Genomic DNA, 17,907 nt, shown 5'->3' on the forward strand with positions numbered 1-17,907 from the left:
CAGGGAAACTCTTCATGCTTTGATTGTCTCTCATGTGGCTTCTTTCCCAAAAGCCAAGCTCCTTGTGTACCCAGTAGTCTTAGGCAATTGTTCATAGCTGTTTATTATCAGAAGATACAAGAGGAGGAAAAAGTGCATCCAAGCTAAAGTGTATTAAAATTCGTAAGAGGGCTTAATGAGGGACTGGATAATCAGTTCTGCTTCTGGCTCTGCTCCCTTATTTCTGAGTCTTGGTCTCCTTGCCTCTTGAAATGCAAATAATGCTCTGAGTTCAGAAGGTCATTGCTTAATTCATTTATGTTTATAAATGTGTCTTGAGATCTTCTGGCACCATCCACACACATTGCATTTGATTGCTTAATAGGAGTTTTATGCTAACTTGACACCATGTTTTCTCTCCTCGCCTGGAGATGTGGTTTGGTCTTGCAGAAACAAACAGAAGAGGGATTTTGTTTGTTTCTTCTTGGGGTTTTTTTTTTTTGGTTTTTTTTTTGCAATGGAACTTTTGAAGTGGAGAGAGCTGTATAGATGTATAGTGTCAGGGGAAGAAAACTGCCTGGATTTGGGGAAAATATTTCTTCCTTACTGTCTGAACAGCAGCAACCTCAGTATTTCTGGGTTGCTATGGCCGCAGAAAGTATTTCCATTTTGGCCTTTGGTGTATGGTGGAGCTTCCCGGTCGGGCTCCCCAGCGGACAAGAGCAGAAGCAGCAGCTTACACAGGCAGCGGGTGACACCTAGTGTTAGGGCCACCGCACGGGGACGGCGGGGCTGCCTGCAGCACCGTGCCGTGGGACCGGGCTGTGAGCAGGGTGAGCAAAGAGTCCACACCATCAATGAGAGAGACAAATTGCTCCTCGAAACGTTCAGTTTGCAGCAGCATCTTCTTTCTGCTTTCTGGCTGTGACGTGAGGATCCCTGATGTCTCCTGTCCCTCATCTGTCCCGGAGTGTCATTGTTGCATCCCTGTACCACGTCTCTAAAACCCATCAAAAAAGGCAAATGATGCGTCGTGCCGTCGAATCTCTGCGCGTCGGAGAAACTTCAGTACGGACCATGACTGTTTCAAATACATCAAATAAATATTTAATGAAACATGACTGAAAGTGGTTCGTAATGTAATATGGAACAGTGTGTGCCACTGGGGAATGCAGGAGGAACCAAAAAGAGAGTTAAGAAACACTTCAGTCTGCAATTATGCACACTAAAAACCATCCTTAAAAGCGAATTTATACTCCACCTTCTTTAAATCCATCAGTCTAGTGCTTGACAGGTGGGGTTGCAGCTCCCTTCAAAGTTTTGGGAAATACTTAAAAATGGCATTTATATTCCAGTTCTACATGGGAAAACAAGCCCTTGGCAGCTTCAAGTGACTCGCTTCATTTTCTGCCAGAGAATGTTTTTCACAGCTTCAGATGGTTCTCCTTGTTCCTTCCCTGTCTACTTCAGAAGAAGGATGGAAGGAAGGGAGGGTTGAAGGCACCGAAGATCCACACAGTTCACGTTGTGGAGCAGTGCTCAGCAGCACCCATTTGTTGTTCTGTTTTCTGTCGTGTTACAGCTAGCACAGAGCCTGGATCACACGAGAAGACAAATGCAGCACACGCTGTTTTTTCAGCCTCGTGTAACTGGCAAGTGCTAGGCTACGTGTTGGGGTGTAGGTGGGTCCCATTGCAGTGTTCCACTGGAAACCCGGCGAGCTGCACCGAACACAGCAGGATTTCAGAGGGTCTGTGGCCATGACATGGCGCGCTCTGTGTTTGCTTTTTTGCTCCTGATCCTGTTGGAAAGGGGCAGGAGGGCTGCAGGGACTGGGCTGGAGCATCGTGCCCTGTCTCGTTCTGCAGCCTGCTGTGCCTGTGCCCCAAACTCGGTTCCCTGGGGGGGCTGTTCAGTGATTCAGCTGTTGGGAGCTGCCCAGCTTTATTTAATGTTTATTTTTTACCCCAGCAGATGGGGCAGCATGGAGCTGTCCCTTAGGGAGCTTTGTGCAAGTCCAGGTTGAGGTGCTGCCCTGTTTTTCTGGGAAAATACCGTATTGCTGGGACTGTTTTATTTGTTCTGTGGTTTTGTGCAGCGGAAGATGGAAACTGGTAAAATTCTGCCATCAGATTTTCAGGGAAATCATTGTTACTGTAATTCTCTGCATGCATCCTTCCTATTAATTTGGTCAGTGAGAGGCAATAGATTTAAAACCACAGAGCGGCAATGCAGAGGAACAGCCTTGTGCAGCCTGCATAGCATACATAAGATAAGTGCGTGTTTAGGGTTGTTTTGCAACCTGGATTATTAACCCTGTTTCCTTTGCTAAAGAAAATGGTTTACAGTTCTGTTCCCCAGGACCTTTGGGCGATTCGTTTTGACAGAGCGTGTTCAGAAAAACACAGCTGCCAATCAAGCTAATTGGCAACGAATAGTGAATGATGGATTGAAGCTGTTTGAAAGAGGCTCTCATCGCTAACTGCAGAGCAGAGTGCTGGCTGGATCTTACAGCAGCAGCCCACTGTTATCATTCTCACCAGCAGCAGTAAATCCTTTCCAATCCTTCCTTAAAACACTTCGTCCATGTAGGCTGTCAACATTAATCCACCAATGAAAAAAAATATGGATTTAGAAAGAAACATTGCTTTAGGAATGGATCTGTATTTTTGCACCACTTTGAAATGACCTTCGGGCCGTGGGGGTATATTTGCTTCAGAATATGTATCTTCTGAGCAAGATCGTATCTTCCTCAGCTTTCTGTTGTGCCAAGCAACTTTATGGTGCTCAACAAATAGGCAGTGACACGTCTGCCCAGACCCATTGCGTCATGGGTCAGGCTCTAAATGCCAGGGATGAAATCTGTGAAACCTCAGGCTCTCAATTCCCCAACCGTTGGCCGTGCTTCTCTTTGCAGTGGGGTTTCCTTGCTCAGACCCACTGAAATTGGGGGCTTGCATCTCAGCAGTTGCTCAGACCTTAGCTTGGGTTGTAACCTTCCTTTTGATTTTTGTTCTCGTTTCATTTCTTTCCGTGCTGTTGATTTTGTGTGTTTTTTTTTTCCTTGTTAGGAACAAACGCGCTGAGCTTTTTCCTTTTCAACTCCTGAGTGGTCCTGTGAGAGGCCCTTCACAAAAGGGATATGGATTTTCTTGCCCAAAAAAGCTCCCTTACAATAAGAATGATAAAAATGTATTTTTAAAAATCCTACAAAAAAAAGGCCCAACAAAACAAAAAATGTTCCTCACTCCCTGGCACTGTGATGTGGCTACAGGGAAAAACTACCTTGAAAGAACTGGGGCTGATGCTGTCACTTTGCAGTTCTTTTTGTGTCCTCCTCTGTGCACGCTGTTCTTGCCAAAGCTTTGCTATTGTTCTGCAGGAGGATACCATGGAGGTGGAAGAGTTCTTGAAAGAAGCTGCAGTAATGAAGGAGATCAAGCATCCGAACTTGGTGCAATTATTAGGTAAGTGATAAATACCAAGCAGGGGGATTTGAACTAAACCCTTGTGCAGTGATATGGATGTTAAGGAGGAGATAAGCTGCTTACCATACCAAGGCTTTAAATACAGGCGCTTATTGTCTGGCAAAATTCACAATTTGTACCGGTAATACATGATTTTTAATGATCTCGTCTCCCTAACGTTTTAAGTTGCCAGAGCCTGAAGCAGGAAATTAAAATCCTCTATTAACCAGTTCCAAGCAAAACTCATCCTCTGGGCAGTCCCCCTGTTTGCAGCCATTAGAGATGTACGTTGCCTGAGATGACAGACTTGAAGGGTCATTGACGCTCTCGGATATTCATAGTGAACTTTATCTCGGTCCGTAGGGGTGTGCACACGGGAACCTCCTTTCTACATCATCACGGAGTTCATGACTTACGGGAATCTGTTGGATTATCTGCGTGAGTGCAACCGGCAGGAGGTCAATGCGGTGGTGCTGCTGTACATGGCAACCCAGATCTCTTCAGCCATGGAGTACCTGGAGAAGAAAAACTTCATCCACAGGTACGAATGGCACCGAGTGCTCCTGAATCTGATCTGAATCGGAATCTGCATCTCCTGATGTATTTTAAGGTTGTCACAGCCTTCCCTTCAGCTGCATCCCGTGTCCTGTACTTAACACCCTGTCTGCTATATTCTGATGCAGTATGTTGACCTGTCTGTAGGAGGGTCTTCTGATTGTTTTTCTCCATTTTTATTTTTCCTCTTTTGAAGCAGGTGTAGGTTAAAGACATACCAGTGCTTTTACAGTTTGAACAAATGCCTTAGATACAAACGCTTCCTCAAGTAACAGGCTCTTAGTGGCTCACATAAGCCTCTTCTCCTTCGTTGTTTTCAACAGCCATTAAAGGTTGCTGCAGACAGGTGACACTGCTGGGTGTGTGCAGGTGCTCACAGCAAAGCCACCCTCTTAGTGCCATCTCACCCTGTGTCCATTCTTGTTTATTTCACTTTTTTCCTCTTCTGTAGAGATTATTGTCCACCTTTGTCCAAATTATTTGACTTTAATAATGTCTTTGCAGTCTTGAAGTCCCAAAGACTCTGACCTTTAAGTGTGCTGCAATTATAGCTGGAGCTTTGCATTCTTTGTCTGTAGGAGCGACCTCCTAGCAATATAATGACACATCCTGTGTGAGAGATGAGAGCTGCTGAGTTCAATACAAGATGTTCTCTGTGCCACAGTGTGACCTTTCCTGACCAATTAGCTAGAATGTGGAATTAGCACATGTTTTTTATGGAGGCAAATAAGAAGATCGCGTGTAAAGTTTTCGGTGTTCCTTAGGCATGCGTTGCTTTTGCTGCCTGAAAGAGCTGTTTAAATGCTTCTATCAGTCAATGAAGCAAACGGTGATGCTGCAATTAAAATTTCCACCCTTTGAATTGCTCTGTTGAAAGTATTCCATCCCTTCAGCCTGTAGGAAGTGAGCTTTAAAATCTGCTTTGTATGAGTCCCATTTGTCTGCTCTCCCATTCATTTCAATTCATCTTATTTCTGATGACCCATTTATCTAAAATAAATAGTAGCATTTTTCCTTATCAGCCACCCCCATACCCACCTACCCAATTATTTTAAGAGTGTTGTCATAATTCACATCCGTGGATTCAAATGCTGAGCTGTGACCTCATTTAATGAATCAGGAAGGGGGAGGAATTTGATTATGAAGAGGAGCTTTTATTTAGACATACATTGTAGTAGTCGGGATTGATAAGAAGATATATTCAAAAACATTGTGAAAATATAATGGGCATCTAGTAAGATGTACTTTTTTTCCCCCCTAATTTATTCCCACTGAGCAGAATAAGCAAAAGAAACAGCAGAGTCTGCCTCGTATCTAGAGAACATCTCACCTTTTCTGGTAGAATCAATTTTTAGTTCAGTGTAACATAATCTGAAAAAGTGTTTTTAATGAAACCTGGTATTAGGAGAAATGTATTTCTGTGCTTTACGTTTCTGTGCATTGCTGAGGGTGCTGGCAGCATGTTTGAGACGGGAGGGTGGCAAATGCAACGTGTGCATCTCTCACCTGCCAAGGTGAAAAAACATGGAGGAAAGGCTCAGTCTGCTTATAATCCAGTCTTCTGAAAACATAAGTACTGATAGCAGAGGCCAGGGTAGTTTGAAAAGGGCAAAACCACTCTTGTTTGAAGATTAGGGCTGAAAGAGTAAGAAGAAAGTGCTGTCCACGCAGGCTTCGTTCTGCCTCCTGGCTGGCAGCTGGGGTTGCTGCTTTTGTGGGTGCTGCCACTGAGTCGTCCTTATGGTCACCCGTGGCTTTTCTGGGGGATGTGGTACAAAACGTTGTGCTGTAAGATATGTGGTACTTGGGAGGGAGATAAACCTGGCACTGAACATGGCCTGGGAGAGGAGTTGTGCAGGGTGAGTGGTGGTGTTTGGGTCGATGGAAGCGTTGGAGAGGTGGGCAAGAAGGGGAGGCACTGCGACGTCTTTAATTCAGCGCTCATCCACAGCTATTGATAACTTGAGCACTGACATTTCTTTACATTATTTTTATCCTGAGGGTGGCAGCTTTTATTGAAAGTGAGGGGGTTCTTGGAGCTTTCATTTTGCATTTTGAAAAAAAAAAAAAAAAAAAAAAAAAAAAAAAAGGAAAAGTTGGGCTGACAGTCTTACAAAGCCAGAATGGAAAATAACTTTCCCTCTTACATGTGTGTGCAGAGCTGCATAATTTCTGTGTAATACCCTGATCAAAATAATCACATGCAGGCCCAGGCTTCTTTGGGAACAGCCTCTTGCTGTTTCCTTGCTCTTGCTACAAGTGACAGGGTGGACTTCTCATTGCCTGTTTTTGTTCTTGTTTTTAGGGACCTCGCTGCCAGAAATTGCCTTGTAGGGGAGAACCACTTGGTGAAGGTGGCAGACTTTGGCCTGAGCAGGCTGATGACAGGTGACACGTACACTGCCCACGCTGGGGCCAAGTTCCCGATCAAGTGGACAGCACCAGAGAGCCTGGCCTACAACAAGTTCTCCATTAAATCTGACGTCTGGGGTAAGAATTTGCACGAGCAAATTAATTCAGGTGATATTCTTGTACAGCCTTCCTTTCCTGTTTTGGGCTGTGAAATGAGGATGCTGCGAAACGTCTCAGGAGAGAGCACGCTCCCCTCTCTGAGCTGTGTTGTTGTGTCAGAGTGCAGGAATTAATCTCTGCCAAGTCTGTCTTGGAGTGGAGAACTGAGGATGCAGACCTGGCTTTACATGTTTGAGTCATTGACAAGTATGAAAACAAAGGACACTGTGGTGTTTATAGAATTGTATGAAATGGGGCCGGAGGGCACCCGTGCTGCTGACTTGATGGAGCTGTGGCACAGAACTGCGAAGCAATATATTGTTTTATCGCCAGGAACTTTCAAACTACTTTAAGGAGAAAAGTGAGGATCTGGTTCATTTTATGTTAAAAAATTATGTGTATATCTGTCTGTCTGGTGATAGCTCCGAGCTCGTCTTTCTGCATTTTAAAAGAATAATCTTTGGAATGAGATGAGCAGAAACAGAGAGAAAATTTGATGACAAATGGTTATTGAAGAGCCCTGAGGTGCTGATGATAAGACTAGGCTTAGCTAAATGGAGTTAAATTCTATGAAATCTGACTGCAGAAAATCTCATTCTACTTTTTTATCAGCCTTTCTTTGGATTTTATATCTCTTCCATAGCCATTGGTCAAATTCTCAGAAGTGCCCAGTGACATACGATAGAAGTTCACAGGACTTCGTCCCAGGGGCACTTTGAAAACGTTACCCTGAGCATCTGCTGTGTGTTTAAAAGATCAGACAGTAGTGAAGCAGCAGTGAAGTTCTCTGGAGTTTTGAAGGAGCGGTGCAGAGAGAGGCTTTATTTTGAAGGAACTCGTAGGGCATGGCTGATAGAAAACGTTTTAGAGATGAGGGAGCTGAGCTAAGCGTTTCTTCTGCTCCCAGCTGCTGTGTGACGCTGCTGGCCGCGCCGGGTGGCTGCAGGGAGCCCTGTTGTACTGCAGCACGGAGTACTCTGGGAGGAGAAGATCTGAAAGGAATATTGGGTAGCTTTAATTAGGGTTGGTGTGACCTTGCAGAGTGGCAGTCAGTGCGGTGGACTTGGGGATCTGATCAGAGCAAGCTGGCTGTCCCCAGAGGTCATGGCTGCTGCTGGCCATGCCAGGGTTTAGACGCTTTTCACCTCGCTGCCTCGAGACAGAAATCAAAGAAAATTGTGCACAGAAATGTCTAATGTAAATTGCCCTTGGTGGTGTTACCATGTAATGTGATGTGATTTCCTTACTTATGCAGAATTGTAATCGCTTTCTCTTCAGTTTAAGACCAGAATAGGGTGACTGAACCAATTACATGCAGGTTGTTGAACTGGTGTTGAGTCTATTCTGCATGGCTGACTCCTGGGTTAGCTGCCTGACCCCGGTGCTGACCTGCATCCCCGCTGAGTCTGGGGACTTGAATGCCTCTCCTGTTTAAAGAACCTTTTTTGTGCTCTCTCTTTTTCTGCTCAGCTTTCCCTGTGACCAAAATGTCTCACGCAGACTTGGTCTCGTTGGTAGCAACTGCTGAAAACCTGCCTTCACCTCTGGCCCCCTCTTTCCCTTCCAGTCTGCAACTAAACAAGGGCACCCCAAAAAACACTGAGCTATTAAAACGTGCCAGCTCTCTAAGGAGAGACTGCATATGAGAGGAGCTGTCAAACTGAGAGAGAGACTGCAGTGCTGCAGTGAAACAGTTTCGGCTAATCCACTGTGAAGTCTCTTAATTGTGTCTTTAATAGGACTTGAAGGATCTCAAGGCGTTCAGGTTTGAGACAACTGATACATTCAAAATTAGTCTAATTCTATTCTGTCATATCGCAGGAGACTTGTCTGTGCCGACGACGAGGCTTGTTCCACTGCTTTAACACTGAAGCTAACGCTGAGCATGGAGTCTGAGCCACTCAGAGCTGGTTTAAGTGTGCTGCACTGTTTAGTGACTGCTCCCACTAAACATCTTCTCAAATTTAAGATGAAAACAAGGTTTGTTGATTTTTTTCTTTTTTTTCTTTTCTACCCGCTGCAGCCTTTGGTGTTCTGCTTTGGGAAATTGCGACCTATGGCATGTCCCCTTACCCTGGGATCGACCTGTCTCAAGTCTATGAGCTGCTGGAGAAAGACTACCGCATGGAGCGCCCTGAAGGCTGTCCTGAGAAAGTATATGAGCTCATGAGAGCATGTAAGTGTTCTTCAGCTTTGCAAATGCAAATGCTGCTTTGCAGCTCTTCAGAAATGCAATGAAAGTGGCTGGATCTGGTCACATCCAGCCAGAAATGAGAAACTCTCTGTTGGTTCTAGTGAAGATGCAGTGCTGTGTGGAAGTGCTTGGTTAAAGCTGCTTTCCCCAGAGGATGGAAGCGCTGTGAAGCCAGCCATTCTTCCCTGCTGGGAGCTCACAGGCCTTGGGGAGAGATTTGCCGTTCAGCTCAGAGCTTTTTTTTCTTCATTTCCCTGACTGCTTACAGAAAAACTTGTGCTGCAAGGGTGACGGAGGAGGTTGGTAGGCTTCTTAAGGGACTGGGTGTTGCTTTTCACTGTGGCCTCTTGGTAGTGACTTGTGATGTGTTTTTTTTTCTTCCTGAGGTGCTCCACCCCTGCCCTTACTTTGGCTCAGTGGTGGTTGCCCAGCACCATTCACACCCAGTTTCCATGTTGGTGTTTTCTCTCAGCCATTTTATAAAAAAGGAACTGTGATAGCTAGCACCTCCTACTGTGCCGTAATGGTTGTGTGGTGCTGCTAGGAAGTTCTCAGTGCTGGTGTTTTTGCAGGCTGGCAGTGGAGCCCCTCCGACAGGCCTTCCTTTGCTGAGATCCATCAGGCGTTTGAGACGATGTTTCAGGAATCCAGCATATCAGATGGTAGGTCTGGGTCCCTCTGGGGCTGGCAGTTCCAGGGACCAGGGACACCCGTGTCCTGGACTGCACGTAGCTCACAGGGGCACGTGTCTAGCTATAAGGAGCCAAATGGCTGACCAGCCCTAAGGATCTCCCTCTCTGTGTTGTTTCATTTCTTTTGTGCAATTAACTCAGAGCAGTGCTCTGGTTTTTATATTCTGTGTATTACGGTGATCTTTTTTTTCTTTTGTGCATTGCAGAGGTGGAGAAGGAATTGGGAAAGAAGGGCATGAGGAGTGTAGTGAGCAATTTCCTTCAGGCCCCAGAGTTACCAACCAAGACACGAACGTCGAGGAGAGCTGCTGAAAGCAAAGATGTGAACGAGGGCTTGGAGACTGCACATGCACGAGGCCAGGGGGAATGTGGTAGGTTTTAATTAAAGTCATTATTCCTTCAGGAAATAATAGAAAAACGAAAGGCATGCCCAGATCTTTGCCTAGGAAAAGCCATGTCTGAAAACAGGTGCCATCTTTGTCTATCTGCGTTGTCTTTCTGGGTGACAGGCTGCTAGGTTTGCTTTCCTGCGTTCTGAATTCCTTTTATCATTTATTACAGAAAGGCAGGCTGTTAATCTTGGGACCAGATACAAACATAGAGCATCTGGGAGTGTGAATCCATAGCTGGCTGAGCAGTTGGTGCTATACCTGCCGTTGCTTAGAGAAATCCTAGGAGTTCTTTTAACTTAATGGCAATTGCCTACAGCTCCTTATAGACCAGAGCCTGAGCACAGCCCTCTAGTCACATTCTCTTCCCATTCCCTGGTAGGGGCTATCAGTGGGATCTCCCACAGCATCCAAGCACTGGGTAATCTGCTGTGTTCAAGCCTCTTTACACTACCACACTGCATAATTTAAAGCAGCACGATTGCTCAGGTTTAGCAAGCCCCATAAGGGAGGTTTCTTCACTGTTTCATCATACCAGTTCTGTGCTTGCAGCAGTGAAGAGTATTACTCTTGGCAGGTACCAAATATAATTGCAGCAAGGGACAAAGAGGTATTTACAGAATCTTCCATGAAATTAAACTCTATTCAATCAGTTTCTCCAAGCATTTCTCTTCCATTTTGAGGTAATGAACACAGTGGTAAGACACTGAATTTATACAGTAGATTTGTATCCAGTTTGCTTGAAAAATAGCAAAATAAAAACAAAATACAGTGCATGATAAACACTCCCTGTCTGACCATACATATGACTGACCTTTTTTGGATGATGACAAACTCACCTAGTGGTACATGTTTGAGTAGCAAATGTACATCTCAACAAAGAAGGAAAAAAAAACCAAGACAGAGTGTAAAATGCTGGAAAAGTGTCAGTGACTTAAAGAGAAAAGGAAGTTATTTACAGAAGGGCTCAGGAATGTACTGATTTATGAATTGACTTGTTTTCTAATGAAAATACAAAGAATCTTCTGTTTCTTTTGGAAAAAGATTTGAATATTGAGCTCAGTGTGCCTCTATTTTTATTATAACTTAATTAATGCAACATAGTGTTAAAGACCAGTGGTAAATCCAGCCTGCCGTATATAGGAGGCATAATTGCCTAGTTTTGTAAGCTTTGAAGTAAAATAGCTTCATTTAAATACTTAAGGACTTTGAGAGATTCAAGTGCAGCAGGAATAATATGATTTTAACATTAAAGACTGAAATAACAACCAGCATATTGTGAAAAACACATTTCCCATTTCCCATAGAGGTTTCATTGCAGTTTCCTATTCAGTTGTCAGTGTTCTCATAGCCCAGTGGCTGGAAGCTGGTCCTTAATGAAAGCTGCTAGTTTTCCCTGGGTCCCCACAGCTCTGCTGTGTCTGGTCACTGCACAGCCCTGGCCACCTGAAGTGCTGTAGGAGCTCTTCTATTTGTTGAGGTCTACCTCAGTTTACATATGAATGGTTCTACAGCACTTGCACCTTTGGAAGCATACTCTTTTCCCAAAGAACACAGCTGTTTTTCTTCTATCTCTCCCTCCTCAACCGAAATCCTACCCTCTCCATGATGATCACCAGTATGTGACTAAGAAGCAGCCTTCTTTTGATCTATGTGTCTGCTTCATCTCCTTTCTTACTACCTACTTGAGCTCTAAATGTATATGCTGCCCTAAAGGCATTGCTCTCTTAAATTAGCATGCCATCTGAATGCCTGGCCTGGAATGAGACCCCCAGTCAGTCAAATACAGAGACATGCAGCACTCAGTATAAATTTATTATAAACCACTATTCATTTTTAAATACCTCTTGTAAGTGGAGAAAGGGTCACCCCACCGTTTCCTTCTGGAGCAATCCTGCTGAAGGAGGCTGTTATTCCCACTTCCCTCCACTGCTGTACTAAGCTGGCGATCTTCGTGGTGATGTGACCTGAGGCATTCAGCTGCCAAGGGATGTCTTGGTTTCTGCTTGTGAAAGAGTTATTTCCATTTCCTATGAAGAATGACATCAGGGAAGGAGGTTAGGAGTATCAGAAGCTAAAAGAACAAGGGTGGATTACATAGATTTCTTATTAATTCAGAGGGTCAGCCGTTCTAAGGGCAGCAACCTCACAGGGACTGAAGAAGCAGCCTCGTTATATTTATCTTCTTCTCAGTATGAAGTTTAGACAAGTCTCTAGATGCAAGGATGAGAATCTGAACGTAAACAGTTTGTATGTTGCTGCTTAAATCAGAAGCCTACAGGGAGCATAGCAGGCAGCCAAGTCTGGCCACCTCACAGGTGAGTGTATGGGGCATTAGGGATCACGTCAGTCTGGGCTTCAGTGTAGCTGTACTTGCATTACTCCTGGTCTGAGGGTGGTTTTCTTTTCAGAACCTGCACCTTTTGGAGGTGCTGAAATGGTTCAGATCCTGGAAGAAAGCAGCTTGTCCTGGCTGTTGAAGCAAAGCTCGGTGGTCTCTTTTCTTTCCCTTGCAGACCCTCTGGACCATGAACCCGCTGTTTCTCCTTTGCTGCCACGGAAGGAGAGAGTGGCCCTGGAGAGCAGTTTGAATGAAGATGAGAGGCTGCTTCCAAAAGACAAAAAGCCCAACTTGTTCAGTGCCCTTATCAAGAAGAAGAAGAAGACTGCCCCTACCCCTCCAAAACGGAGCAGCTCCTTCCGAGAGATGGATGGCCACTCGGACCGCAGGGCGGGTGGGGAGGAGGAGTGCAGGGATGCTGGCAATGGAGCTTTCATTGCTCCTCCCACAGAAGCAGCTGACCCCTCCAAGTTTCAGAGCCCAAGCAATGGGGCTGGTGTCACCAATGGGGTCGTCGCTGGGAACTCTGGGTTTTTGTCTCCCCACTTAAGGAAGAAGTCCAGCACAATGAGCAGCAGCCGGGGGGTGGCTGGTGAGGAGGAGAGCAGTTCCAACTCCAGCAAGCGTTTCTTAAGGTCCTGCTCAGCCTCCTGTGTGCCCCACGGTGCAAAGGACACGGAGTGGAAATCTGTGACTCTGCCTCGGGATCTGCAGTCCACAGGACGCCAGTTTGATTCCTCCACTTTTGGGGGACACAAAAGCGAAAAGCCAGCGCTGCCTCGAAAGCGGGCAAACGAGGCCAAGACTGACATTGCTGTCAGGGGGACAGTGACCCCCCCTCCACGGCTGCTTAAGAAAAACGAAGAGACCACTGATGATGTGTTCAAAGATGCGGAGTCGAGTCCTGGCTCCAGCCCACCCACTCTGACTCCAAAACTTGGCCGTAGGCAACCCGCCGTCCCCCCTTCCTCCAGCGTGCTGCACAAGGACGATGGAGTCAAATCCAGTGCCTTAGGTACCACTGCGACAATGGACCAAGGTTCTGCTGCCAAACCCAACTCTGCTGCATTTGCAGGTGCCAACAAAGCTTCTGTCGAGGAGCCGCGGCTGAGGAGGCTCAAGCAGACCTCAGAGTTGGCAGGGAAGGACAAAGGGAAGTTATCGAAGCTGAAGCCAGCCCCTCCGGTTCCAATGTCTTCATCCTCTGTTGGCAAGCCTGGAAAAGTATCTCACAGTCCCAGCCATGAAGCGGCAACAGATGTGGTGTCTGGTCCTAAATCCAAACAGTTGACTCAGGTTGCAGATGCTGTGAGCAGTGAAGCTGTCAAGCCAAACCAGTCAGGGGAAGGTGTGAAAAAGCTAGGGATCCCTTCTGTACCAAAGCCCCAGTCCTCCACAAAGCTGCTGATGAGCACAGCAACCTCCGCTGCCTCTTCCTCGTCTGTACCCTCTGCCCCAGGGGGGGACCAGCCATCATCTACAGCCTTCATCCCTCTCATATCCACCAGGGTCTCTCTGCGGAAGACCCGTCAGCCCCCGGAGAGGATTGCCAGCGGCACCATCACCAAAGGGGTGGTGCTGGAAAGCACCGAGGCTCTACGGCTCGCCATTAGCAAGAACTCTGAACAAATGGCGAGCCACAGCACTGTCTTGGAGGCTGGCAAGAACCTCTACACCTTCTGCGTGAGCTATGTGGACTCCATACAGCAGATGAGGAACAAATTTGCCTTTCGGGAGGCCATCAATAAGCTGGAGAACAACCTGCGAGAGCTTCAGATCTGCCCAGCGACGGCTGGCAGCGGCTCTGCGGCCACGCAGGACTTTAGCAAACTGCTCAGTTCTGTGAAAGAAATCAGCGACATTGTTCAGAGGTAGCAGAAGCCAGGTTGGAAAAAAATAATAAATCACAGTGGGCCAAAGTCAACTGTGGAGAGAGTAACAGCATGTGTGGACTGACCAAGGACTGGGGCGCTGGGGTTTGGGCTGTGCGAAAGGCGCAGACTGTTGATGGATGCCCCAGCTCCAAAGAGCAGGGCTGTGTTCAAGAGGCACTTTCCACCCTCTTAGCCCAGCTTCCCTGTGTTTCATATACTTGTAATCGTCTTATCTGTGGAGTTCCTGCCTTGTGGACTACAAGTCTAAGTGCTGATGTCACGTCATGCCTTTTTATTAATATTTTATTGTTCTGGACAAAATGTTAAGACTGAAGCCAGACTGATGGACACTGAGATGCCATCCTCCTCAGGAGGACTTCCTACTGCGTTCTGCCCCTCCGCCCCACTGTACACAAGGCTGAGTGTCTGAATAGCAATATACCTATTGCATTTCTTGGGAGAGCTGCAGCATGCGTCCCCGGCCTGAGTCTGACAGATTTGCTGACAGATTTTCTGCAACAGATTTGGAGCCTGAGAGAGGAGGGGGGGGGAGTTGTTATTGTAACTTTAAAAAATGGTAGAATGCTACAAGTGATGTTTACTCGCATTCTTCCTATGATTCCACCTGCTGCCCTTTGTATCTGTGTTTTCAGCTTTTCCTTGACGCTGTTGAGCCCAGCTGAGCTGCCTGGGTTCAGACCGTTGCAGACAGCACCCACTGATGCAGCAGCGTTTGCAGATCTCCCACGGTAGCACTAGAGGAGTGGCAGAGGGCTGAAGGAGGACGCTGCTGGTGTTATTCAGGCTGGTGCTCGGGGCAGGGGGTGGCTGAGGAGGTGTGGGAGCAGCAGGCTGTGCTGAGCAGAGCGTTGCTCTGTGGGTGACAGGAGGGGATAGCTTGGGCCGAGTTCAAAGATACCACTGTGCCTGCAGCAGTTGCTTCAGTTGAGCTTGCGCATCGCAGATGGGCAAGAACTGCTGTTTCTCTAGTTGTATTTGCAGTCTTTTCTGTTCTGTGGGCCTGGCTCCTGTGCTCCTGTTGAGACTGGTGCCCTTCCCTTGCCATGCCAGTGCCAGCTCCCTGTGGAGAGCTCGGATGCTGGTACTTCGGGGTTGGAACTGTCATTGCCTTCATGGCTGTGTGGCTGCACCCATCACGTGAGGGTCTGTGAAGGCTGCAGCCGCCTCTCTTTGGGCGGATCTCCCGAGGAAACTGCCCCAAAATAATGACAGCAAGGCTGCTGGGCTTCCTGCCCATGGTCCTGTAACCTTCCCAACTGATGCGACACAAATGGGGACTAACTGTGACCTGTGACTGTAGTGAAAAAGCAAGGTTTAGGGCTATTAACAGTGCAATTTAACTTCTTAACAGTTCCAAACAAGAGGAAAAAATCCATATTTTCTATGTCCTGTTCCCCGTAACTTTTGTGGCCCCTCTTGTGTATCTTAAACACTATTGCCTTCAATTGTATTTTATGCTGTTCTCTTTGGAACTGACATTTTGTATGATTTCCAGTAGTTCACTCTGTGTGTTCACACCATTCCTCGCCCTCACAAACAGCCCCGACTTAACCCATGACAAATGTTTAAAAGAAAATACACACTTCTGCCACAGGCTGCCTTTAAAAATGTAAGAGAAAACAAAACACCTTGGACTGTCTCTTTCCTGGAGGTACTGTTTTTACTTTGATAACATATTGTGCCACTATATTATACATTTGTATCTCGTTATTACATACTTTTGTAGACTTGTCTTTTTTACAGTGTGTAAATAGCTCTGTCCTTCATCTCTGTGATACTTAAGGGGGTTGTTTCCTCTTTAATTTAGTCCAGTACAGATTGTTTCTGTACATGACTTTCAATTCTGCCTCCTCTCTTTCTCTATTTTTTTTTTTGATTCATTTTTTATTCCGGCCTCTCTTCCGTAGTATATTTAAAAATAAATCAATGTTGAGGAAAGCCCGTGTTTGCCTGCTAACAAATGTTTTCAATGCCAGCTGCCTCTGCTAAAGGGCACATTTGGACAGGCGGAGTGGCACTGAGGTTGGTACTGAGTGCCAAGCAGTGTCTGAAATGAGATGCTCTGCCTTAATAAATGAAGATAATAGAATCACTAAGGCTGGAAAGACCACGAAGATCATCTAGTCCAACAGTCAGCCCAAGATGCTAAAGGACAAAGCAGGAAGGGAAGGAAGAGAGAGCAGGTGAGAGCGCTGTGCCCGAGGCTCTGCAGTTGGTGGTGGTGGTTTTGGGTTCTGTCCCAGGTCACCCCATTTCTGACCCCCCCGACAATCCCTGGTGCACTCTGAGCCCCAGCACAGGACGTGAGAGCTCAGCAGGAGCTCTGGCTGTGGTTGTGTGGGGCTGGATCAAGGCTTGAGGATGGTGAGTAGCTGTAGGTCGAGGTGGAGAAGCTCGGCCTGCCCCTGAATAGGATCATCCCTGGGGATGTCCGTCCCTCTTTGCTGGGATGGTCTGCTGGCGTGGGAAGGCAGAGGTCAGTTGACCCAGCTGGGGAAAGCCCTGGGATCTGCGGTGTTGGGAGTGAAAAGGGATTAAAGGCTAAATTTAGCCGAGTACAGTAGGAGTTGATTTAACAGATCGATGCATTTAACAGTTTGATTGCTCCAATTTTCAAGGCTATTGAGCTTGAAAGTGAGAGTGCTCTAGGGGAAAAATAGCTGTGTTTGTGTTTTTGTTTTGCTTTTTGTGTCTTTGAAATTACAATGTTCACTCTTTTAAGTTTCCCCTTAATGTCATCCTGCCTTGTTTTTTGAGTAGTTGCTTGTCATAAGATGGAAAACGTGGTCAGTGTTTTGTGCATAACTCTTTTTCCCCAGCTGGGTTGGTGCTGGAGATGTGTGAAGCACTGCCCACGCTGATGGGGGCAGCTCCCTGCCTCGCCCCTGGATGTGCACTGGTCCTCCCACCTCTGCTAAAGGTCCCATCTGTGCTCAGTGACCCTGCAGTGATGCAGGAGCTCCTTGTAGGAATCCTTTGGCCGTACTTCAATCCGAGCCAAGCACCCACTTGTGTTTGGGAGCTTTGCTGTGCCTGTTGTGTGCTGGCAGTGCAGAGGGATGAAGAGGACAAACCCAGTGATGGGATCCTGGTGGTGGGCTCCTGGTGTCCCTTGGTGCAGCCCCTTCCCCACCACCCACTGCCCAGAACACAGGGCCATCTCAGAGGAGGACTGTGGGCACTTGTGCAGCTCTGCCCCAGGTGAGCACTGCAGGAAGCGTGGGCTTTTGCTTTGAAACAGCATAGAGAAAGGTTGCTGTGCCTCAGTCAGAGCCTCACTGGGCACGTGGCTTTGTCACGCTGTTCTGACCCCATTCCTCTTTGGAATGATGAGTCTGCTCCCAAACAGCCCCCTTCCTCTCCTCCTCCCCTCCCTCCCATTCCAGCACAGGGTAAAATTGATCACTGCATATTTACTGATGTTACGAACGCTTGAAAAAAAGGAGGAAGAAAGAAATGTTGCCATAGAAACATCGATACAGCCTCCCATCCCCAGCACTGGGGGAGAGCCGTGCGCCCACACCCCTGTGCTGCTGGGGGGCTCGTGGGGAGCAGAGGAGAGCTCAGAAGTGGGGGACCATGCTCAGCCCCCCCCCATGCCAAACTCAGCACCACCTGCATCCCTGCCATGCCCACACTCCCTGCTCTGTCTGTCCATCTATCTGTCAGTCCATCTGCCCTCCCACATCCCTGACCCATGGACACCTGTCCCCGCTGCTCGCAGCCCATCCAGCCCTGTTGCACTGGGTGCTCTGTCTGATGGATGTTTCGATGCACCTCTTGGAGGCAGATTTTTTTTAATAGATATTTTTTATTTTTATTTTTTCCCCACCGGAGTCCTGACGCAGCCTTTGGTTTTGAGGGTGCAACTTAGCGCTTGCAAA

The 17,907-nt window shown here is 46.9% G+C and overlaps 1 protein-coding gene across 3 annotated transcripts in view; it reads left to right on the forward strand.

Annotated features, from left to right (window-relative positions):
- The window catches only part of ABL1 (ABL proto-oncogene 1, non-receptor tyrosine kinase), a 65,959-nt gene extending 49,998 nt beyond the window's left edge, over nt 1–15,961 (forward strand). For all 3 annotated transcript variants that reach the window (XM_010720901.4, XM_085239676.1, XM_085239677.1), the window contains 7 exons: nt 3,362–3,446; nt 3,810–3,987; nt 6,307–6,491; nt 8,536–8,688; nt 9,279–9,368; nt 9,605–9,769; nt 12,304–15,961. In XM_010720901.4, the coding sequence (XP_010719203.2) occupies nt 3,362–3,446; nt 3,810–3,987; nt 6,307–6,491; nt 8,536–8,688; nt 9,279–9,368; nt 9,605–9,769; nt 12,304–14,003 (2,556 nt within the window). In that variant the 3' untranslated portion in view covers nt 14,004–15,961. The remainder of the gene's footprint in view (nt 1–3,361; nt 3,447–3,809; nt 3,988–6,306; nt 6,492–8,535; nt 8,689–9,278; nt 9,369–9,604; nt 9,770–12,303) is intronic.
- Nucleotides 15,962–17,907: the final 1,946 nt, after the last annotated feature.

This window comes from Meleagris gallopavo, chromosome 19 (assembly GCF_905368555.1).
Source record: "Meleagris gallopavo chromosome 19, MGAL_WU_HG_1.1, whole genome shotgun sequence".
NCBI classification, from domain to species: Eukaryota; Metazoa; Chordata; class Aves; order Galliformes; family Phasianidae; genus Meleagris; species Meleagris gallopavo.